Genomic DNA, 14,879 nt, shown 5'->3' on the forward strand with positions numbered 1-14,879 from the left:
GAAAACTTAGTCACGCCGGGAGTTGCTCATACTCGACCAGCGTGAGGCTTGTGCCTACCTACCTAACGACTTTCATGATGGAGGTTAGGGTTCGTAGGTGACTCTGGTGGGGATGGTAAACCATGACACGGACATCTTCCTTGCACAATACATTACAAAGGGTGACCGATAAAGAGAAACATGAAAAGCAAATGAATGAAGAGCTGTCTTCCTTTGCCTCCCAAAGTGGTCTGGCCATGATGGAATACTTAACGGAAGGCGATGATGTGAATTGTTCTTCGGTTGAAAGACAGGTACATATCAGCCTCCAGATTGTTTTATTCAATGTGGACAAAGATAACTTTGCACCACGGAAGATCAAAGAAAGGCAAGCTCAATGTAGTATAACATCTCAGGTGGTCCCTGGAAGAGGTATTAGTCTAGATGAAAGAATTCGGAAGTGTTGCCTGGTACCTTGATGTACTAGAGGTGCCAAGCGCAGGCACCAGTGAACACCAAGTATACCCCGGGTGAAAAGCTGGTGGCTGAGAAGGGTTTTCTAAAATAAGGTCTCTAATACCTATATATAAGGTATACAAAGACGTAGAATAAAGCTCAGCTCCTTAACTGCACTTATCGATTTTTGCTTTCACCTTTTCCGCATCGACAATTTCGGAAACCCAGGCTGCCCTTCCAAACGCCACCGCACCCAAAGCCCTGCCCAATTGAAGCTTTGGTGGCACGCTCTTTCATCAGCCAACACGCAGCAATCGGTACGTACCCTTTTTTGCCAGCAGAACCCCGCAGAACTTTAGAAGCGATTGCCTGCCAGTCGGATCCGTCCGCCTAGGAGTCAGGATTCAGCGTATATCAGCCTTTCTTCTCCCTGCTTTCCTGCCGCTCTCCCAAATCATTCACATCAACAACCTCAGCTGCAAGCTTACCGCCCCCCGTGCAAGCTTTTCGCATCGATCTCTAATATCGTTCCGCCACACCGACGAACCTTCTACTCAACCAAAGCATCATCGTCCCATCATCACAATGGCGGAAGCAAAGCCTGCGTCCCAGAAGATCTGGTTGGTCTCCAACGACAACGCGACCATGGAAGTCGGTATGCTTCGCCTCATTCTAGTCATTCTATCTTTTCTCTGTGATTGACTCTTGGTGCTAGACCGTGCCGTCGTTGAGCGATCCATGCTCTTGAAGAACATGTTGGAGGATCTGGGCGGTGCCGACGTCAGCCCTGAGAACCCGATTCCCATCCCCAACGTAAGTTTTAATCCTTGCACATTGGGTCGCCCTGGAATGTCACTGACAGAGACGCGGCAGGTGAACGAGGCAGTGCTGCGAAAGGTGGTCGAGTGGTGCGAGCACCACCGCAACGACCCCGTCGCCGCTCCCGATGACGAGTCAGATGCCCGCAAGAAGACCACTGATATCGAGGAGTGGGACCAGAAGTTTATGCAGGTTGACCAGGAAATGCTCTTTGAGATCATCTTGGTATGTCGCGTCTTCTTTACGGATGAACATCTGGACTCCCAACTAACCGTGAATCTAGGCCTCAAACTTCCTTGACATTAAGCCGCTCTTGGATGTGGGCTGTAAGACCGTGGCGAACATGATCAAGGGCAAGTCCCCCGAAGAGATCCGCAAGACTTTCAACATCACAAACGATTTCTCAGCCGAGGAAGAGGAGCAAATTCGCCGTGAGAACGAATGGGCCGAGGACCGATAAATAATGGTCTACTATGGGTGTCTCTTGACTCTTCCTCTTGTTCAGTGGAGAGCAGCAGCGTGAACCTGGCTACTTCCAGGGCTGTTTTATAGAGTAACCTACGGCGTTGATGGGACTGAAATGACAGGGCTATCGGGTTCCTTTTTTTCTTTTGCTTTTTTAACTGGTATCTCGTTCGGGGGCATATTCGCGGGGCTCGGCTGTAGATTGACCAACATCGAGCACTTATTATGAGCTGGGGAAGCTTATTCATTACGATTAAAAGACACGTTACAGACACCGCATTGAGTTGAATTCTAGGTGACTTTTATTTATACCTTACTTCTCATTTACGAAATGGACTCGGTGAGATCTGAAGAAACGAGTTGGGCATGACAGCAGCATTGATTTCACGATCCTTTGTAATTATCTCCATCCAAGCAGCACATCGGAAAAGTCGGACACATGAATTCTCATATTTTTCACTTTCCAACATCCAAATACCATTCCTTGGGGCAAATAGTCGAGGTTGGAGCTTTTGATGGCACAGAGGAGAATTGGCTTTGTCGTTCACTCACGTAGCGAGTAGGAGTCGTGGCATGAGCACCATGTTTAGAAAGAAAAAGGAAACTTGATCCTCGGGTAAAAAGCAAAATGGACATCAAAATAGGTTCATTCCTTTCCCTATGACCGACCGTGACATGAAGCAATATCAAGAATCGAGAAACCAGGCAACCGTGCCCATTCCATTGCGTCTGCATCCTCCCTCCCCCACACGCCGTAAGGACGATAAAAAATCTTTTTCTTTTACGCCATCCGCCACTATTTCACCGCGAAACCATGCCAAAGAAACCAGACGTCGGTACCGTCGGTGCAAGAGGGTCGGGAATGCCAGGTGATTGGGCGAAATCGCTTAGATGCCCAGGCGAGTCTTTCTCCAGTGCCTTCTCTTGGCGTTGTAGCTATACGGACACAACCAGTTAGTACTTTGTGGCATGTGAAGATTTGGGTGAAAAAAATTCATCGGTGTCATGTGTAGGAAAGGAGAGCGATGGGTTTGTGCGGGAAAGAGGCTGAAGCGATCGAAAATCGTATGGATAATTTCGAGGGAGGTGTTTTCGTTTCTGGGGATATTTGCACGCACCGGATTGTGTTGCCAGTGCGAAGGCGAATCCATTGCGGAACCGGGCGGTTCTGCTTCTGGGCCTTGGCCAGCTTCTGCTTGGTTCGGAATGTCTTGTGGCTCTAGAGAATCATTGCTCGTCAGCGACTTGGCCTCTCTCGAGAATCGAGCCCATCTTCGCGTTTTTCTCCTTCGACGCCAGCGCACTGGTTGGACCGCAAGAAGGGCCCGAACAGAGGCTGGGCGTCAAAATCGAAATTCGCTTCTTCAGGGACAACGGCTCTTTGATAAAACCTGCGGGAAGGGGCTGCATACCGCCATCGTATTGACCTTGCGTATCGAGTCTGGTGATGATGACGATTTTCGTGATGTTGAGAATGATAGTAGATTTTGCGACCCGCACCCGAGGGCGTAAAGCCCTAGAGGAGAAGAGAATGGTGGGTTTGTGGCTGGTGCGGCATGTGGCGCGGGAGAAAATTGTTCCTCAGGCAGAAAGCGCGGCTGATGAATCTAAATCGCTGGAAGCATCTCGAGAGGCATTACCTAATAAGGCTATGAGGGGGTGACAAAATAAGCTGGACGGGATCTCCGCGCATTAGTGTAGCTGATGCGCAGAGCCATGTTTGAACAAAACATTCAAAGAGCCGATATCACGGTATAGTTTCATCTGTTGATTCTCTTGATGATTTTTTTAAATACAGAGAGTTCAATATACCGTGTCTATTTCAATCGACTGTAATACAATAATAGAGGCTCTCATCAGCAATGGACTGCCGCACCCAATTAAGGCAGCGGAAATAGGTCAAGTGATGTGAGGCTGCGTGAGATTAGCCTTAAGTTTTTGTCTAGCGCGTGGACCAACCAGAGGCCGCGGTTCGGAAGGACAATCGCCCTCTAACAAACGCCTGCCAAGATAGCTGCAGATGGGCGTTGGAGACTCCGGAATAGGGGACAGTTTGTAATTAATAACGTCCATTCCATTCCACATCGAAGCCCTTTTGCCACGACCTTTGCGATCTACACGCGACATATAATCAAAGTTATTTCTCCCGGTTTATTTCGCTTTTTCATATTCTTGTTTTGTTTCTTGGCATTTCTTCCTGGTGTCCCGCGAGAGCCCGGTCCCGTCAACACTGCGTCAAAACTACTTGGGCGCGAGGTAGAACGCGAAACAATACATCTACCAACGACGGAACACACGGCATACCGCAGAGGGCTTCGAGCTTCATAATAAAAGATGGGTGCTGGAATGTCATGGTTGACCAACTTGGTCTTTGCAAAGAAAGAGATCAGAATTCTAATCTTGGGCTTGGTATGACGTCGTGCCCTTGCCTTGGGTTCGATGCCGGGATACTAATGCGTCGGTTCCAATAGGACAATGCTGGTAAAACAACGCTCTTATACAGACTGAAGGTACGGTCCCAATAGCCACTACATTTTTTGACCACGTGCTGACTTAGAGGGGATTAGATCGGAGAAGTTGTCACGACGATACCAACGATCGGATTCAACGTGGAATCAGTCACGTACAAGAACCTCAATTTTAATGTTTGGGTATGGATATATGCAACGGGAAACGCGTAGGAAAGTGGAAAGTCGACATCTTGCTAACAGTCATGTTTCCAGGATCTGGGTGGTCAGACAAGCATCCGACCCTACTGGCGGTGTTATTATGCCAACACCGCTGCCGTTATTTTCGTCGTCGACTCGACCGATATCGACCGATTACAAACCGCAGCAGAGGAGCTATCGGCTATGCTGAACGAAGAGGAGCTCAAGGATGCGGCTCTGCTGGTGTTTGCCAACAAACAGGACCAACCCGGCGCCAAGGGAGCGGGAGAGATCTCGGAAGCGCTGCAGCTGGGCGAACTGCGGGACCGAAATTGGAGCATCATGGCCTGTTCGGCAGTCGACGGCAGTGGTGTGAACGAGGGCATGGATTGGCTGGTGGTAAGTTTATGTTCCTGGCGATCGATGCATCTCGGGGGGAGAATACCGAAAAGGCTAACAACAAATGTCTACTATAGCAAACCGTCAACCAAGACAACTAGAAACAAAAACCTTATAAAAATCAATGGAGGAGAACTCAACGAGACTTTTCCTTTCAATATCAAAACACAATCTTGTACAACAAATGATAAGACGATGGCAACGACGGTCGGGTTTCGTCGTATCTGAGAGGACAACGATACGCCTGGGTCAGGGAGGAGAAAGATGTGCAATGAACGGCATACTCACCTATCTAATGGACGGACGATAGGTTTTTGGAGAGAACAATCATACGGATGGTGGCAATATGAACAGTACTATCATTTAATTTTAGACTTGGGATACCTGTACCAGTATCCTGCTTCGATTCTCAACATTGGTCTCGGTCTTTGAACCCCGAGTTTGGCTATCAAATCGCTCGTAGTCTCGTATTAACAGCAGCGCTGCCACGCGGCACGCCACATCAGCCTTATTTGGAGACCCGCATTGTGTAGATGGAATGTCGAATCTGAGCAAATATGAGCCGGGGCATCCAGAAGTACCTGTAAATCGCTAGCAATGCGGCAGTTCCTCACTGAGGCGCAAGTCATATGCCTTGAGAACCCACATATCATGATCAATAGTCCTCTCGGATTACGACGGCTACCCTCAACGGATCCGATCGGAAGAAGAAGTATTTAAGACGCATAGAAAAGAGGGTGTGAAGAGAGTACAAAGAAGTGGACACCAAGAATGCCGGTCAAGAGGTTCTCAATACGATAGAATCGTATATAAAACAAGGGTATTCGGACCTCGGACTACATGGGGTGGAGCGGAGATACCAAGTCTAGTTTTCACACAAATTGGCGGCAGATGAGATTTTGGTGTCACATAGGTTCTTCTGTAAACTAGACTGGCAAGAGGAATAAAGAGAGGGATTTTGTCATTGCTTACTTTATAACTGTAGTTGACCTTGAAAACCCGTCGGTAACTCATCGGATGATAGAAGGGACGTTTGTCTGTCGGTGTCCCTTTTGGACGACTACTGGCGATAGGGTGGGCGTGAGAGCCGTTTGGTGTGAAAAATCTAGTGGCCAGATATCAGTTCATACGGGTATAATAACTCCGGGTTCGTAGTCGTTTGTTAGATGCAGACAGTATCACCTTAATAACGTAAATCAAGTCAGCAACTAGAACAATTCCGCCATGGCATTGTGATTATTGTAGTTAGTAACCACCCAGGCACTAAGAGAGTGACAGGGCAGGTGACCACGCGTCCAGACCCTCGGACGCCGACGCGAGGCGCGCCATCATCCCATCCCAGCTGAGCGAAGCCATTCGTTCCATTGTTAGTGCCCACCATCTGCTGCACAAAGACCCAATTTGAAATAACCAAGATGGAAGAGAAATGGGGTGATAACAGGTGGCAGTTGCGGTAGTTGCGGAAGAAGGCCAAGACGAAACCCCGCTTTAGAAACTGGTATAATGGACGACATCATGACTCTGACTCATGAACGAACAAGACATGTATTCTAGATAATAGACAGGCGCTGCGGTTTGCGTGGTTGAGTTCGAGCCGGGGGTCAAGAACAGGACCAAGCGAGCGAGGTGTGCGGCTAATAGTGGAACGAGACGTCAGAGACATTGAGACATTGAGCTGTCAACATTTAATACGGCCTTCAAGGGCTAAAGGATAAATTGCTGGGTGAAAGCAGGGAAGTGGACTTTGATATCGCCGCAGCCTCTCTTGACGGGCCAGGGCACAAACACAGTTAGCGACGCCGTGTCTGGCCTCGAAAGGACCTTGAGAGGTTCAGGTGGTTCGCACAGCTCCAGAGACCCGTGCTCCGCTCCGGGACAAGTGAACCGCTCCGGCTTTCTTTTCGGGGCCCTGTAATTGGCTAGGGAGCGGCCCACTTCGGGCAATCCCAGCGGGGAAGGATGGAGCCGGCTCTTGCTTCCACCGCAAACGATGTACCTCGTATGCGTGTGTTAGCAGGATTGGGTACCTGCAACGCTTGTTATCCATTGCCCCGCGATGGGCAGGCACTGACGTAGGTAATTTTGGGAGGCCATGAAGTGGGCAAGGAATGGAAATAACTAGGTCAGGCACGCAATTCCTCTAGGAAGGCCGGGCGCAATAGTAGTAGCAAACAGCAGCAGATAGCACCGGTAGTTGCTACCTCGCTGGCAATTGCCAATCTAGGCGTCTAGTTGCCGAGTTTAGATCCCTACCAAGCTAATAGTCATGGTAATAATCATGTAGGGCAAGCACAAGCAAACCACTGAGGCTGGAGGCAGGAGGGAGGAGGGGAAGGAGGGAGGGTCCATGTACGCTCCCGCCATCTCAACCATACAGGAAGCTTTGTTTGGCCATTGACGCATGAATTCGCTTCTCCTGCACTTGCCTCGTCTTACATCGGGCTCGGTCACCCCACCACTACGCTCGTCCCTTCTCCTCGACTGCCGCCCAGCTATAAAGAGGCAGTCTCGTCCAGCCCCTCCTCAGCTCCTGCCCTGCCCCGTGTCTCTCTACCTTTCATCTTCTCTGGTATATCATACCTTGACCACGTGAGCTCTGCTCCCATATCCATCAGACACATAGGTAAGCTTCCTATCACAAGCCATATCAATCATCTCCCATCAATTGATCAGCTATCTAACGCTTCATCTCTCAGTACTCGATCCGAGATATCCAGCCGACATAATGGGTGCCAACGACACGCCGGCGTCCACCTTCAGATACAATGAGAAGCCAGTGTACACCACCTCCAATGGTGCCCCCATTGACAACCCTGAGGGCTGGCAACGGCCCGGTACCATTGGGCCTCTGCTGCTCCAGGACTTTCACTTGATCGATACCCTCGCCCACTTTGACCGTACGTGTTCCTCTGTCTTCTTCGCCTCTTTACCGACGCCTCCATACTCGATCTTGGCCTCTACCCCAAGTCATCCCCAAGTCATGGCACGGCTAATGTTGTATATCTAGGCGAGCGTATTCCTGAACGTGTCGTCCATGCAAAGGGTGCTGGCGCATACGGCGTATTTGAGGTCACCCATGATACCAGCGACCTCTCCTCCATCAACATGTTCGACACTGTCGGCAAGAAAACCAACTGTATTGTCCGCTTCTCAACCGTTGGCGGTGAGAAGGGTTCAGCCGACACTGCTCGTGATCCCCGTGGCTTTGCCATCAAGTTCTACACAGAGGAGGGCAACTGGGACTGGGTATACAACAACACCCCGGTCTTCTTCATCCGTGATCCTACAAAGTTCCCGCTCTTCATCCATACCCAGAAGCGAAACCCTCAAACAAACCTTAAGGATGCTACCATGTTCTGGGATTACCTCTCCACCCACCAAGAAGCTGTCCATCAGGTCATGACCCTGTTCTCTGACCGAGGCACCCCCTACTCATTCAGACACATGAACGGATACTCAGGCCACACCCACAAGTGGACTAAGCCTGATGGATCTTTTGTCTATACTCAGGTCCACCTCAAGACTGATCAGGGCATTAAGACGTTTACTGGTGAAGAGGCTGCCAAGATGTCTGCCGAGAACCCAGACTGGAATACTCAAGATCTCTTTGAGTCTATTCAGAAGGGAGAGTATCCCAGCTGGACCGTCTATGTCCAGGTCCTCACCCCTGAGGAGGCTGAGAAGTTCAAGTGGAACATTTTTGATTTGACCAAGGTTTGGCCTCAGAAGGACGTGCCTCTGAGGCCCATTGGCAAACTTACTCTCAACAAAAACCCCGAAAACTACTTCGCCGAGATCGAGCAGGTTGCCTTCTCTCCCTCTCACTTAGTGCCTGGTGTTGAGCCTTCCATCGACCCCGTGTTGCAGTCTCGACTGTTCTCTTACCCCGACACTCATCGTCACCGTCTGGGCACCAATTATCAGCAGATTCCTGTTAATGCTCCTCTCAAGGCATTCAACCCCTTCCAGAGAGATGGTGCCATGGCCATTAATGGCAACTATGGTGCCAATCCTAACTATCCTAGCTCCTATAGGCAGCTGACTTACAAGGCCGTCAAGCCTACCATCACTCATGAGTCGTGGTCCGGCGCTGCCGTCCATGAGCTCTTCCAGGAAGTCAACGATGATGATTTCGTGCAAGCAAAGGGCCTCTGGGATGTGCTCGGCCGTACCCCTGGCCAGCAGGAGAACTTTATCTCAAACGTTGCAGGCCATCTCAATGCCGCTCATCAGGACACTCGTACCAGAACCTATGAGATGTTCTCAAGAGTAGATGCTGAATTGGGCAACTCCATTAAGGAGCAGACGGAGAAGCTTGTCAAATAAGCAGAATATACCTGGTAAAAAAATAATACAGTTGAACTATTTAGCCATGAATAAATGAATAAGACATGTTTTTTTTTATTTACGGTTACAAAATGCAAGTGAAATGGAAACTGAAACAAGTGTTTGTGTTTATACGTGTCGATTACGCATAAAACAAGATTGAGAAAGAGAAATGCACAAGTTAAAACTGTTTTGCAATGACCCGGATGTAAAGACGGAATGGGTGTACGTGACAAAAAATATATTTGGATGTGTATCGAGCAATGTGACTTTCATGGACCTTTATTTCAGTCTCAAGACAAAGTATTCAACAATAATGATTTCGTCGTTCATAACTATATATCCTTTATTATAAGCGTCTACTATGACCTATTAAGTACTGTGCCATTGTATTACATGGAAACAATATGGAATGAAACAAAGCAGTTGGATATCACTGTGCAGACAGGAAAGAGAGCGATGCCACCCGAAATTTTTTTTCAAGTTTAAATTAACTACCTAGTAGTACTGCCAACGACAAGAGAACGAGCAGGGACCCTTTTCCAAGCAGTGCGCTACATTGCGTGCGAAGCCATCTCCGCCACCGGGGCGAAGAGGCCATTTGTCCTCATCTGTTTACTGCCTAATTTTTTTGTAAGTGGTTTTATCCTTTTTCATAATTTTTTCTCTCGCACACTTGAGTTTATCCAGCATCTCTTAAGCAATACCAAGCGCCCTCCCGTTCCCAGCGGGAGGACCCAGGAGTGAGGAGGCATGTTAACAAAGCACAGCTTTGCTAACAGCCTCAGCTCACTCACTTGACATTGCACCACAACAGCTTCGAGGCCCTCTGAGCCAGATCCGGCCTGGCTGAGGTAGCAAGCTCGAAGCGGAAGTGGGGTGGTAGAGAGATGAGCTACAAAATGTTTGCCTCGATATTCCCCAGGCCACCTCAACAAGCCTTTGTTGAATGGAACAAAAAGGGTGTACAACTCTTCGCCTCAGGCCAGCCTCTAGGACGTCATTCTAGGTCAAGAGACCAAATAAACGTGTCCTATTTGGCTGTGCCCCTCGGCGTGTTGTACTGGCACCCGTATTGAAATGTGAGGTGGAAAGGTCAATAGCAGTCTTGGCTGGGAAATATCGTGGCAAAACGGTAGATTGGAAGTGGTCATACACTCATCGCTGCACAGCAGAGACAAGGTATGAAGCCCACCCTATCATCGTCTTTCCAGTCATCAACAGCCCGCGCGGACTCGCCCGCGGACGTGTACACCCCTGTCAACAACCAGTGTCCGCATGTGCCAAAATATTCCAGATATTTGAGCGCCATGATCGTAATGCGTAATAGTTGGTTTGACGTTGTTCCAAGAAATGTTGCTGACTGATTTGAAATCCAGTTCAAATCCAGCCAGTCAATATTGGAAACATATCGTTGAGTCGAATAAAACCGCTTTCGTAATATGAGTACTTGATCCGAAGAGAAGGCGTCCAATCCCAGCATCTAGCCGAAGAAATTAAGCCTCCCATGTATTCAATAATCGTATCGCATACTCGTGAGGTTATTCGTAACTCATTCATGTCGTCGTCAAAATGTGTCGTGAAGCATCATTACGCAAGACAGGATAAGGAAAGACGCCTAAAGAGCAGCCTGAGAAATGAATCTCAGGTAATGCATCCGAGAGGGAGATCTTCCAAAGAGAAAAGAAAAGTCTGCTTCTTTACTACCTCGTGGCAAGTAAAGAAAGCGGACGAGAAAAGAAAGTGTAGGAATCAAATCCAATGGAGGTTTCGGGCCGAGCCGATTGTTGTGCATTGCTGCAGTAGCCTCTTATCTTTAACCCAATGGTACCAGAAAACAAGAACAAGGAAATGTAGAAGAGAATGTCGCAAGCCGCTGGCGTCTGTGCCGAAGAAAAGAGTCCCCGCCCGAAGTTGAAAACGCATCCAGATTGTCCGCCTCGGATCCAGCCATGTTGGTGGTATAATGTAAAGAAAAAACAAAAGCCCAAAAGAGAATGCCGAGCTAGCGGCTATGACGCGACGGATGATGATGTTTCCTGGACTTTCAACGAGGAACTAGATTCGAAACCATTGTACACGCTTGCTGTGTCGCCGATAGCAAAAACGAAAAGGGGATCAATGAAAAAAAGAAAAGAAAAAGAAAAGAAAAGAAAAAAGAGGAAATGATTAGGGGTATTTCCTAGAAAGAATATTTGGTTGAGGTATTCGAACTCCGTTCCTGATGCAACAAAACGCCTATATGCCCTGACATGAATGTCTATGCCGCTGAGAAGATAATGACTCGAGTGCTTTTTGTCTCTGAGAGAAAAGGGGGCCCCGTAACCGCGAGCTGGTTAGCGGGGCATTATTAAGAAGTCGATTGTCGGTTGCGGGACTGCAACTTCACATTATCGTGGCATACTCCTGGTAGCGATCCCAGCCGCCAAAGCCACCGATGCCCATGCCCAGACTTACACCGCACTGCGATGGCGCATATACGCTCGGCAGTGGGAGAGCTGGAATGGGTGCCATGATTGGCGGGCTGTAGAAGAGCTCGGCAGTAGACTGCGGAAGGCTAAACGAAGGAGTAGGAGAAGGCAGCTGGACATCACTCATGCCCATGTTGGCCCAGAGAGGAGTGTTGCTCGAGTCGACGGATGAAGTCACGCTGGGACTTGAAGGCAGCACCTGCCAGGGCTCAACAGCAGCGGGGATGATGTGAGGGGGAGCCTGTGTCCACATATTGGCGATGGGAGAGCTGGGCAGCAGAGGAGGCTGTCGAATGACTTCGACAACCCTTGGCGGGGGAGGCAGAAGCGGCTTCATGAGGTTCATGAGGTTCGCCTTGACCTCTTCGCTCTTTCCATTGAGTAGCTCGCCAGCACCCTCCTCCTCGAGACCCTCGAGAGCAGAGACATGTGTGCGGAAGACGAACTTGTTGATGGCTTGCACAAAGTCCTCGTGTAGCTTCTTGCACTGCTGCTCCTTCTCGGACCAGTCGTAGGTGTTGGCCTTTGCGTCGACGCAGTGGATCTCCTTGTGGTACTCGACAAGGGCGTCAATAGTCTCGACGGTGAGCTTGTAGGCGACCTCGTTGCGCAGGACCATGTCGACGTGGACGATGTAGGCCTCGATGTGGATGAGCTGGTGGCTGAAGAGGTGCTCCATGGGGTCCTCGGGCATCTCGGCTTGGGGCAGCTTGGGAAACATTAATGAGGCGAGGGTCCAGATGGCGTTTGGTGATGACAGTGTCTCGGTGAGGCATCGCTGGTGCTGAGGTACGCTGTTGAGGGGTCGCTTCACCCGATTGATGCGCTTAAGCGTCTGTGTAAGCCACGGCTCGATCCTGGAGCCCAAGACAACGTTGACGGAGGAAGCCCTCGGGGCGAAAGCAGCGGCGGACGCTGGCAGAAGTTGAACCGGCATATTGGCGTATGAGGGAAGACTGATGCGGCGTTGGTGTTGTAAGAAAACCCGAGTGCACACGGCTCTTATAGGTCAAAGAGCTGGATAAGATAAGACCGTCGTCGAAGCGCGAGAGAGATGTTGCTTCTTTATCTTGAAAGGACGAAGCGGCAATAGATGGTGGCGGCGAATAGAAGGGGGGAAAGCGAAGCAACAAAGGAGGACGAGGACACACACACACACAATAACAGGCAGGGCAAAAGGTGAAAAGGAAAAAGAAACCAGGAGACGGTGCCGAGCAGGGAGTGGCGCAAGGTTGGCAAGCTGACTGAATCACCTGCTGAGCGGCCGAATCCCAGGTAGAGAGAAGAGAAGGGCGGACGAGAAGATCGTGAGGGAGGAGGGAAGAAAGTAGGAGTAGGAGGTCGGGTGGGTGTGAGCGGGGAGATATAGAAGTCGAGTGTGTTAGGACGGGTACTAAGTCAAGCGCTGGGGGCGCTGAGTGTTAGCGGCGGTTGGCGGTTGCAGTCAGGGCAGTCAGTGGCCATCTCTGTCTCTGGTGGTGCTCCGGGTCTGTCTAAATACTACCTGGCTAGCATGGAGGGAAACGGACTAGCAGCCAGGCATGACTGCCTGCTGCATCTGCATCTGCATCTGTACCCGCTCGCTGGCGTTTTTTTGTTTTGTTTTTTCCCAGTCCCAGCATCGGGCGCGGCTTTGCAGGCCTGTTTCTCCCACTTCCCACACACCCCCCCTGAGGCGTGCGTCTGGCCTCGCTGCAGGCCAAAGAGCGAAGCAATGCATCATGGCGGTGGTGCATTACGCATGTACCCCCTACTTGGCCGAGGCAGCGCGGCAGTATGACGCCAATGAGTAGGGAGTACCAAAGCCGCCCTCCCGCGTACTCCGTGAGCTTGGCTTGCCCTGCCCTGTACTGGTGTTTACGAATACTCGGGTTATGGTTGTCATCTCAGTGTAATCTGCATCTGCATCTGCACATGTTGGCACCCGTCCACCTCGAGCAATACCAATACCTGCGTGTCGTGTGTGTAATCCCAATGTAATACATCAAATACTTTTACCGGCAGCTCGGAGCACAAGGTTCACGGGCTATTAGTGACGGCACTCGTATCAATACCTGGCCAAGGCGCCAGCGCCGAGCGAGCAGCGGCCGCCAACCGCAAAGCATAGAACTGGATATTGATCGGATTGCTGCTTCGTACTCCATATTTCGTAGTCCATGCTGCTAACTGACCTAGACTTCCATGGCTCGAGGTATTTCTCGGTGCTCCAACTCTGTCTAGTACCGGTGTAGGAGCCACTAAGTAGAATAGCAACTCAACTCCCGTCTCTTACAGCGCTACTCTCAACTCGCACAAACCGACATACACATGCCGCAGTTAGTAGCAACAAGTGACCTGCTCCACCTCCGTCACTGCCTCTCTGCCGCTCGGAAATCCTCGCTCGCCTGCTTGTGGGCCAGCCCAGCACAAAGCAAGACTGGACTGGACTGGAGAGAGACACTTGACCAGACACAAAAAATCCAGGTCTGGGCTGTGTCCTGAGACTTGCACGAGGGCGTGCGCATGAAAGTCGGGGGTGTGCAGCCACGACTCCCAAAACGGGCAGTCCTGCAGGCGCCGGTGGAGCTGAAAGACCTGCAGCCCGCGCCACACACCGTCTTCCACGAGGTACCGCGACTTTCGGCTCTGGTCTCTGGTCTCTGGTCTCTGGTCTCTGGACTCTGGACACTCTGGCGGTCCAGGCGGCCGTGCTGAGGCGCTACCGCCGACTGGACGTCTTTCGTCGTCCTTGGCCGGCCCTCGTCATTCTTGTAAGAGTACACAGGCATTCACAACTCGTGGTCGCTTTGCTGTTGCCCAAGGTGACACTTCGGGCCGGTGCCAGTGTCGACAATCCAGCACAAGGGCTCAACAAAGTCCAAGTCCAAATCCAGGTAGTGCCAGCGATATGCACATCTACATCATCGGGTTCTGGACATGATATCACGAGATCAGCCCGTCAACAAGGCAGGGTCCAGTGTCAGTAGGCGCTTGGCGCTGAGCGAAATATCTGCCCACAATACCTAGTAATGGGCTCCGTACGAGGTACATGGGCATGACGCCGGTGGGTAGCAGTCGCAGTGGTAGTGGCGGCAGATAGCTACTCGTACGTGCTGATATCCATCAAGATACCTGTTCTGTATGTGCGCGTGTGGGTGTACACTTGCCATACCTACTAGGTACATTACATTAGTATCTGTCACGGACTACTAAATGCAAAGTAGTAGTGAAAAAGACAGAAAATAAAGTGCCACTGTCGTGGTGGGCAACCAAGATGTCGGGCTCGAAACATGTGCCCAGTATTTTGTCGGTAAAAGGAAGAGGGAAAAGGCAAAAG

General features: G+C 50.3%; 6 protein-coding genes across 6 annotated transcripts; 3 read left to right on the top strand and 3 right to left on the bottom strand.

Moving 5' to 3' along the window:
- Positions 1-569: 569 nt before the first annotated feature.
- Positions 570-2,353, top strand: V8C40DRAFT_235612 (SCF ubiquitin ligase subunit SKP1). The gene is made up of 5 exons (XM_083213882.1): positions 570-752; positions 939-1,090; positions 1,151-1,248; positions 1,309-1,479; positions 1,538-2,353. Exons 2-5 carry the CDS (start codon positions 1,021-1,023, stop codon positions 1,712-1,714), a joined length of 516 nt encoding a protein of 171 aa, XP_083077031.1. The 5' UTR covers positions 570-752; positions 939-1,020; the 3' UTR covers positions 1,715-2,353.
- Positions 2,329-3,286, bottom strand: V8C40DRAFT_235620 (60S ribosomal protein eL39). The gene is made up of 3 exons (XM_083213883.1): positions 3,132-3,286; positions 2,838-2,938; positions 2,329-2,655 (listed from the first exon to the last, which is right to left on the bottom strand). Exons 1-3 carry the CDS (start codon positions 3,135-3,137, stop codon positions 2,607-2,609), a joined length of 156 nt encoding a protein of 51 aa, XP_083077032.1. The 5' UTR covers positions 3,138-3,286; the 3' UTR covers positions 2,329-2,606.
- A 167-nt stretch (positions 3,287-3,453) lies between these two features.
- V8C40DRAFT_235622 (Arf family GTPase ARL1) lies at positions 3,454-5,318 on the top strand. Its single transcript, XM_083213884.1, has 5 exons — positions 3,454-4,128; positions 4,191-4,229; positions 4,287-4,370; positions 4,443-4,766; positions 4,844-5,318. Exons 1-5 carry the CDS (start codon positions 4,054-4,056, stop codon positions 4,865-4,867), a joined length of 546 nt encoding a protein of 181 aa, XP_083077033.1. The 5' UTR covers positions 3,454-4,053; the 3' UTR covers positions 4,868-5,318.
- A 1,984-nt stretch (positions 5,319-7,302) lies between these two features.
- Positions 7,303-9,170, top strand: V8C40DRAFT_235630 (catalase). Its single transcript, XM_083213885.1, has 3 exons — positions 7,303-7,389; positions 7,463-7,663; positions 7,774-9,170. Exons 2-3 carry the CDS (start codon positions 7,492-7,494, stop codon positions 9,090-9,092), a joined length of 1,491 nt encoding a protein of 496 aa, XP_083077034.1. The 5' UTR covers positions 7,303-7,389; positions 7,463-7,491; the 3' UTR covers positions 9,093-9,170.
- Positions 9,171-11,243: 2,073 nt separating this feature from the next.
- On the bottom strand, positions 11,244-13,022 carry V8C40DRAFT_141717 (uncharacterized protein). The gene is made up of 2 exons (XM_083211211.1): positions 12,721-13,022; positions 11,244-12,564 (listed from the first exon to the last, which is right to left on the bottom strand). Exon 2 carries the CDS (start codon positions 12,498-12,500, stop codon positions 11,478-11,480), a length of 1,023 nt encoding a protein of 340 aa, XP_083077035.1. The 5' UTR covers positions 12,501-12,564; positions 12,721-13,022; the 3' UTR covers positions 11,244-11,477.
- Positions 13,023-13,679: 657 nt separating this feature from the next.
- Positions 13,680-14,740, bottom strand: V8C40DRAFT_235634 (uncharacterized protein). The gene is made up of 3 exons (XM_083213886.1): positions 14,223-14,740; positions 13,836-14,002; positions 13,680-13,779 (listed from the first exon to the last, which is right to left on the bottom strand). Exons 1-3 carry the CDS (start codon positions 14,329-14,331, stop codon positions 13,735-13,737), a joined length of 321 nt encoding a protein of 106 aa, XP_083077036.1. The 5' UTR covers positions 14,332-14,740; the 3' UTR covers positions 13,680-13,734.
- Between the last annotated feature and the right edge of the window lie 139 nt (positions 14,741-14,879).

This window comes from Trichoderma camerunense (genome assembly GCF_050948025.1).
Source record: "Trichoderma camerunense strain CBS 138272 chromosome Unknown V8C40scaffold_3, whole genome shotgun sequence".
Lineage (NCBI taxonomy): Eukaryota > Fungi > Ascomycota > Sordariomycetes > Hypocreales > Hypocreaceae > Trichoderma > Trichoderma camerunense.